The sequence below is a fragment of the Microtus ochrogaster genome, chromosome 8, assembly GCF_000317375.1.
Source record: "Microtus ochrogaster isolate Prairie Vole_2 chromosome 8, MicOch1.0, whole genome shotgun sequence".
NCBI lineage: Eukaryota > Metazoa > Chordata > Mammalia > Rodentia > Cricetidae > Microtus > Microtus ochrogaster.
In genome coordinates this window covers 58,686,485-58,695,177 of record NC_022015.1, presented here as the reverse complement: position 1 = coordinate 58,695,177, position 8,693 = coordinate 58,686,485, and the positions used below count along the sequence as shown (strand labels likewise).

Genomic DNA, 8,693 nt, shown 5'->3' with positions numbered 1-8,693 from the left:
GGAATTGAACTCAGGACCTTTGGAAGAGCAGGTAATGCTCTTAACCTCTGAGCCATCTCTCCAGCCCCCCCCCAAACTTTTTTTTTTAACTTCCAATAAGTACAATATTTATTAAACATATCTTCAGTTTTGTTACATAGTGTGCAACAAATTACAATATTCTGCAGCCACAAATTATATGCAGAGTATGAAGAAACTATTGATCAGATAGTGTAATCTTTCTATTTATAACTCTACAAGGAAGAACTAGCAAATCAGATCTTACATAGAACGCCTCACTAAACTTTATGCATGGAAATTGACAGACACTGGTTGTGCTGTTTGATACAAAATGGCTGAACTTCATCTTCAGAAGACTAAACCCAACATCTAAAACATACCAATATAAACATCAAAACAAAATAAATTCTAACCAACCACGGGAAACAATCTGGTATCAGGAAAGCAACAAGGATTACACACATTATTTTATGAACCAGCACACAAAGGTTTAAAACAGTTCTGAAAATGAAGTTAGCTGTCTTGAGTCAAGGGAATAAAAAAAAAGTCAGTATTGACCATTTACAATCTCTGACCTTGTGGAAACAGTAAGAATCTGTTGTAGTGCAGCTACATACAATACAATTCAGGCAATTTTGTTTTTCACTTGGGTTCAGATTGCGAATTCATTGCTGTGAGAAAAGGACGGAGGCAAATTTTAGCAGCAACCTCCACCTGACTGCTTGACTGGAGTGCTCTGGATTTTAACATTGGACTTCTCTGCACCACCAGCTGTTGCTCCAGGACCCATCCGCTTTTTAATCTCAGCTGCCATCGTCATGAAAGACTGTTCTACATTCGCTGCATTCTTAGCACTGGTTTCCAAAAATGGAATTCCAAGGGAATCGGCAAATTCCTTTGCTGTTGTGTAGTCTACTACTTTCTTTGTGGTCAAGTCACACTTGTTCCCTACCAACAACTTGTTGACATTTTCACTGGCATAGCGATCTATCTCCTGCAGCCACTGTTTAACATTATTGAAGGACTCCTGATCTGTCACATCATACACAACTATGATGCCATGGGCTCCTCTGTAGTAACTGGAGGTGATTGTTCGAAATCGTTCCTGGCCTGCTGTGTCCCATATCTGAAGTTTGATTGTTTTCCCGTCTAACTCTATAGTTCGTATCTTGAAATCCACACCAAGTGTGCTGATATAGCTTTCCGTGTATGTATCATCTGCAAACCTAAGGAGGAGGCAAGACTTTCCAACTCCAGAATCGCCAATCAGAAGTAACTTGAATAAATAATCATATTCGGGATTCATGCTGGACACGTCACTGCAGCTGACGCCGCCCCGACTCTCCGCGCCACGGGTTAAGGAAGGGAAGGAGTGCGCTAAGCTGTTCTGGTAGAACAAACGTCGACCGACCCCGCTCCGACCCTTGGAACACAATCAGTAGCCGCTACCACTCAGTCCCCCTCAAACTTTTTAAGCTCCTTTTACGTGATACCTTCTCAATGAAGATCCTAAGGATTCAGTTTCAAGCTGTAGTTCCATTCTTCATTCCCTAACCCTGCTTTATTTGTCTGCATAACATACAATGTATTATAATTATACAAGCTATAAGTAAAGCTGTTTTGCTAACCCTTTCCCCGCCCCCCCTCTCTCTCGCGCACACACACACACACACACACACACACACACACACACACACACACACCACCAGTACATCTCTAGCAGCTTTCAAAGTTCCTGGAGACTTTAAAAAAAAAAGCAAAAACTAGAAGTGATCTTTAATTTGGTAATAATAACAATAATTAATAATAACAACAATGTGCAAGGACCTATAAACTGGGCAGGCATTTAATAATTCTATCAGTATTTCGATTTAGATGGCACCTTTGGGATGTGGCTGTGACAAGAGGAGTTTCAGAACACAGGAGTATTTAATAGTGCTCAATCTCATACTATTTATAAATGCTAGTACAATCACAATGTAAACATTAATGAATGCATGAGATATGCAAAGTTCAAAAGCTAAAAACTATATATGTAAATCTATAGAACAGACACATGCTGAAATCAAACTAAAGAGAGATGTTTTGAGACTATCAAAGATAAACATTTTTAAGACCACTATCACCTAGTCTCTCAAAAACAAGATATCTACTAGAAGGTAGGAAGAAGAATTAGTTGAAATTTTCTCTCTAAAAGCCTAACACCACTGGGCAGTGCTGACACACACCTTTAGTCTTAGCACTGGGGAGGCAGAGGTGGGCAGATATCTGATTTTGATGCCAGCATGGTCTAGAATAAGTTCTAAGATAGCCAGAGCTACATAGAGAAACCCTGTCTCAAAACACACACACACACACACAAAACCAAACAAACAAAAACAAAACCAACCAACCAAATAAACAAGCAACAACAAAAACTAACAACAATGACTCATTAGCAATAATAAAAAGGTTGTGTCACCAAACTGTTTCAATCAAACGTGGACTTCATATGTAGTGGTAGTCCTATAAAATTAAAATAGAGTGGAAAAATTCTCATTGCTCAGTGATACTGTAGCCATTGTTTAACAGGAAGCACAACACATTCACTGCATGTTTGACTGTGATGGTGCTGATGTTAATATAGACAAGCCTGCTGAGGTGCCAGTTGTATGGAAGTGTATTCAGAGTTCCTGGTGTTGGCTATCTAAAGATGTCAAAACTGTGCTTATAAAAAATGTAAAAGCCGAAGGGTATCATTTCTATTTTTAGGTATGTTCAGATACACAAACATCACTGTACAACGGCACAAATATCACTGCTTACAGTTTTGCACAGTAATGTGCTGTACAAGTTGGTAACCAAGATTGTGGCGGCCGTAGACCTGCACACTGTACCGCCCACATTCCTGGAGTGTACCCTGAAACACTGAGACAAATGAAGTGCCCTTAGGGTGCACTTCTCATGGTGATACAGGACTGTAAATGTATCTTGAGCAAACTTTAGTGTGAATATAACTAATTCTGACCTCTCTTGTCTTCTACATGTGGAATGAGTTAGTGGACATTTATAGCCCACAATGTAGGCTTCTTCTGCCAAAAACAGCTGGGTTTTTGGAGATAAATTGTTGAAATTAACAACTGCAGCTAACCTCAATTTCTTTTCTTTCCAAATAGTACTGCTCACTGACAGCAAATGGGTAAGAAGTTTCACATATCTGATAAAATGTGTTAGGAAGAAAGAAGTAAAGGAGGATAAGTGATTGTTTTAAAAACATTTTTTTTACAGAACTATAACTATTTCTGTAATATCAGTTAAACATTCCAAATTTTAGTAATTATTAAATTTTTTGCAGAGCCGGCTATCAATTCCAAGGCCTTGCACATGGTAGGCAAGCAGATTAAAGCACTAAACCGTATCTCTAGCCCCAGTGAATGCTGGACTCAATAAAACATTTATTTAAAAAAAAGAAAAAAAGAGGTTAAATCAGGCATGGTGGGAGGATCATCTGAGTCCACAAGCTCAAGGGCAAGTCTGGGCAACACAATGAAGCCCTACCTCAAAAACAAACAACAAACAAACAGAAGTTAACAGTGGTAGAAAGATGATCACAGGAGGAGAATGCTGCTCTCAAGAGTACACTTAAGAGTACACGAGAGTGGTGGCACCCCTTTAATTCCAGCACTCACTCGGGAGGCAGAGATACAGTGGCATAATATTTCTGTTTTAATAAATAAAGCTTGCCTGAAGATCAGAGGGCAAAGCAGTTGTGCTAGGAAGGCATACAGGCCAGGTGGGCATACAGGGAGTGGTGCCACAGACCATTAATCCTAGAACTTGGGAAATTGAAGCACCTGGATCTCTGTGAGTTCAAGGCCACCTTGGCTACACAAGATTGAATCTGTCTAAAAGAGAATCAGAGCACACACAAAGGTGATCCCAGCACTTGGGATCACATGCCTTTAGTCCTAAGCACTAGGGAGGTGGAGACAGGAGCAATATGATATGGCTAGGTAGAGAGAGGAATATAAAGGGGAAAAGACAGGAACTCAGTGAGGTGTGGAGATAGAGGTTGGTGGATCACCGCTTTGTCTGAGCCTTGGTAAAGGTAAGATCTCTCTAGTGGCTTGTCTGTTTTGCTTTTCTGATTGTCATGTTGAACCCCAATATCTGTCTCTAGGTTTTATTATTTGTGCTACACAGAGACAGGTGGATCTCTGAGTTCGAGGCCAGCCTGGTCTACAGAGCGAGTTCCCGGACACCCTGGGCTCTGTTACACAGAGAAACCTTGTCTTGAAAAACCAAAAAATAAAAAAAAATAAAAAAGATCAATAGCTAGTTCCATACAGTAGGTTCTAGACAGCCAGGGCTACATAGAGACCCTGAATCAAACAAACAAAGCCAAAAAACAACCAAACAAATTTACAACTACAATAGAACCCCAAAAAGAGTACATGAGAGCTAATTTGTTGAAATTACTTTCATTATGAAGAAATAAGCAAATCTATTTCAAAATTTCCTAAACTCATATTAAATACAGTTAAGTAAACAAAATTCAAAGTTAAACATTATTTCTAATTTATCCTCAGCAACGTTTCCATCACCGATTTCACTATGAATCTTGAAAAAGAAAATTAAAGCTTTCAGGCAATCTATATATTGACATATTGGCAAAGATAAAGAGATATTTTAATATAGGGTAGAATTTACAAAGATACAAAAGATAAACAGAATTTTACAGAATAAATGACATTTGAAATGAAAGGAGTTATTTAATAAGACTGACTTCTTGCATCTACTAGAATGCTAGAAATTTTAGGTGGAAACTACAAAAGATCATGGAGGCATCTGAGCTGCGGGCTCAGGTGGAGTGTAATGGAAAATGATGTGTAGTCTGGGGTTAAGATGCTGTCATGTAATACAGGAAAGCTGAGATGCTCTAGAAATAAGGCTTATTTTTATTTGATGAACTCCGAAGATGTGGAGAGAAGAAACAAGAGACAGTGCTGCTTCTGTAATTGCAGAAGAGACGATTAACCGCTGGCCTTTATCATGCTGCCTCTATCTTCGGGACTATTAGAAACCTTTCTCATTCTTCCTTGTTTTCTATTCCTTATTCCCCAAGTCTTAAGAAGTAGGAGAATGTTGGATGAGGCACACACAGTGCTAAAGAATGTAGCGTCAGAGGCTAAGGAACATGGACTGTGGAAGTGTAACACCATATCTGACCCTGGCTCTTGTCTGTGACTGCATGGGTGTGTGATAATGGGTGGCTTTTCTGTGCAGCAGTTTGCACAAGTATCTCAAATATAAGCATTTCCAATGATACATGTGGCAACACCGCCAAAACCACTTTCCTCACTCTCCATGAACCATTATATGATCACACCTTCTCAGGTCTTAAAATCATAAACTCCTAACCAAAAAAAGGGTACTTTAGCTACTATTTATTTTTTGTTTGTTTTTGTTTTACAAATGGTTTCTTCAGAAAGACTGAAGTACACAAATACATAGCAGGCTGACTATAATCAACAGAACTGAAGTTCAACAATTCATAAACTAGCTAGTTACTACAGGTAACAGTCTAGAAAAGTAAAAAAAAAAAAAAAAAGGTTTTCTGTGTATTTTATTTTGTTTTATTCTATTAATCATAATTCCAAACTGGTGTGGGATTCTTTCTCACTCTCTCTCTCACACACACACACACACACACACACACACACACACACACACACACACACAGTATATATACAACGTCCAAGACTGACCACTTAGGGTTGGACATTTTCCCCCTCCCAACAGTCACTGACCACCTGTAGTTACTCATGTAGGGGTAGATCTTATGGAAATTTTCCTATCTACTTTGGCATATCAACTGGTATTGTCATTACTGTTGAGAATTCATGGATGCATTTCCCTGTCATGTCTAGGGACACTACCAGCAGACATCCTGGCTGTCCATGATGGTTGTTTGCATTTTCATGTTGATGACTGATGTGGGAGGGTGCAACCTGTAGGAAGGTGGCCCTGAATGATATAAACAACCAACCAACCAACCAACCAACCAACCAACCAACCAACCAACCAACCAACCAACCAGACAAACAGGTTGGCAGGCCATGAGGAGCAAGCCAGTAGAGCAAGCAGTATTCTGAAACTCTGCCTCAGCTCCTGCCCGACTCACCTTCATGACTGGCTGTAACTGGAACATGAAATGGAAATAAACCTTTTCTTCCCCAAGTTGCTTTTGATTATGGTGTTTTATCATAACAATAGAAACTCTAAAGATCATATTTCCCTAATTCTATTATATAAAACTTTTCTTAAGCTATTTTACTTAGAATGAGAACTTTGAAGAGTTCAGTGAAGTTAAATGGGAAATAAGCTAGGCAGAAATTACTTTATAGAAACGAAGAAAAGCCCAAAATGTCACCGCCTTCTGTGTGTCAAAGTATGTAGGTCAGAGGAGCCAATAGCTTAGGCTGACTAGCCAGCAAGCTCCAGCAAGATCTGCTTGTTTCAACCTCCCCAGTCCTGGGATGACAAGCACACGCCACCATGCCTGGCACTCTTATGTGGATTCTAGGGGCTGACTTTGGGTCTTCACCAACTGAGTCACCTTTCCAGCCTAAAAATGCAGTATCTGCTTACACCAGAAGAAACTTATCTATAGGGGTGAAATAATGTGCAAACTAAATGTGAAATCGGGACATTATGCTAATACAACTAGTTTACTGTGGCATGTCTAATATAAACAATTACAAACAGATCAGTGCAACTAGTATTTGGGACAATCCTGATAGTATTACACTAGTTTTCTTTGCATAATTGAGCTTAATCTTCTTCAGTAAGGTCTTTCAAGTATGTGTATCTGTGGGTATGTGTGTATGTATGTATATATATATAATTTTAATATACATTCTATTTATGATTAATATATCTAAGATATAGACTATATTATACAAATGATATATTTACCATTACCATTTTTACTAATTCTAATATTTTTATTATATTATAAAAATATCATTATCAAATATTAAAATGATGCTTATACTTATTAATTACAAATGCTATGTCTATATTTTAAGGATATATCTAATATACTATTTATTATATCATTTAATAATTATGATGTGTAATTAATGTGTTATTTGCATTTAATAATAATGTACAAATAATGTATTTTTATGGTTTTAAAAAATCTCCTCAGGAGTTTCCTCTTAACTGGCAACAGTCTCTCATGTAACATCAAGCAAACTTTTGACACAGGAGTGGTTTGCCCCCAGAAAAAAAGATGCACTTTAAAAGTATGTTTATTTATTAAAAAATAAAGCATGTCATAGAGGAAATGTGCAAAACATAATGGCACAACTTAATGATTTAAAGAGCAAAAGTCCACGTCACCCAAAGTTTAACCAGGAGGTAACTGCTGTCTGTGTGGATTTTTCTCACATGCATATATACAACCACAGGCAAAAGAAGCTCTCAGTGACTAAGAGTTCCCCTCTTATTATCACTCAGTTCTCTAGTTTTAACAAAATCTAGAGAATATCTGACATTGAGGATAGTAGTAGTAATTCTGAATGTCTGAGAAAGGATATAACACAAATCCTCAGTATTCCTTGACTTATTTAGTTACATAGTTATTAAATTAAAAAAAAATGACAGTTTAAAGACTGGCAATTTGAAGCATCACTTTAGAAAAGCAACTTCTTACTGACTTTAGACAACTCCAAATGACATCCTTTAAAAAAATATTAAGTTCACAAGACATGCCTTAGAAGAATGAAAGCCAAGAAACTTACTTGGGATACACTGGTTCATAAAGGTATTTGTCCCCTCTTGAAGATGTAATATGAAAAAACAAGATGTAGCCGTTTGCTGTCTGAAAGAGAAATGGTATTAACCGTGCATTAGAATGCTGTAACTGTCACTCTAGGCTATTATTATACATACCAGGACTATAAAAAAAAAATCTTCACCTCTGAAGAATTATAGTCTCTTTATATATGCAAAATGACTCTTAATATAATCTAAAATGTGATTAGTAAATTTTAAAAATTTGTGAACTATGTAACTGAAATCAATAGTTTGTAGAATATTAAGGACATGGACATTCTAAAACAATTTATTACTCAGTAGATGAGTGCTGTGAAAAATGCACAGCACTTTCTGAACTCTACAAAGGTGGGGCAAATAATAATTCTAAACTTAAAAAGCAAGACTACCAAATAGTAAAAGTATAAAATTCCTGATTGTATCCATATAAACTTTATCATTTACTTCAAAACAGCATAATTTATATAGTTATAAATAAAAATTTTAAATTTCTTCCTATACAATATATTGTGAGACACTAGGAAAAAGAGCAAATCTTAAAATTTCAAAATCTAAACATCAGCTAAGTAAAGTCAATCTCTAATTTTCAAAATCTAAACATATGAAGTTCAAATCTGAACACCTAAATATCCAAAGTAACTAAATATTATAAAAACAAATTGTATTAAAAAACACCGTAGCCTATGGGTGACTGATGCAGGCTCCTGGCCAGCCTGGGCTACCCTAAAAGATTCTATCTCAGAAAACTCAACACTAAAATTACAAACAACATAAAAACACTGCTACATTATAATCATGGTGTACATCTGTGACTTACAAAGTTTAAACAATTACTGTACATTTATATAAACATGCTAAATACTATATATATA

At 36.9% G+C, this 8,693-nt stretch overlaps 1 protein-coding gene and 1 pseudogene across 2 annotated transcripts in view; both read right to left on the bottom strand.

Moving 5' to 3' along the window:
• The window catches only part of Ric1 (RIC1 homolog, RAB6A GEF complex partner 1), an 81,056-nt gene that overhangs the window by 61,324 nt on the left and 11,039 nt on the right, over positions 1-8,693 (bottom strand). The window contains exon 2 of one of the 2 annotated variants that reach the window (XM_026781541.1): positions 7,788-7,867. In XM_026781541.1, coding sequence (XP_026637342.1) covers positions 7,788-7,867 — 80 coding nt within the window. Of the gene's footprint in view, positions 1-7,787; positions 7,868-8,693 lie in introns of those variants that run through there. The other variant, XM_013348070.2, reaches the window with a different exon arrangement.
• On the bottom strand, positions 385-1,334 carry LOC101994860 (annotated as a pseudogene).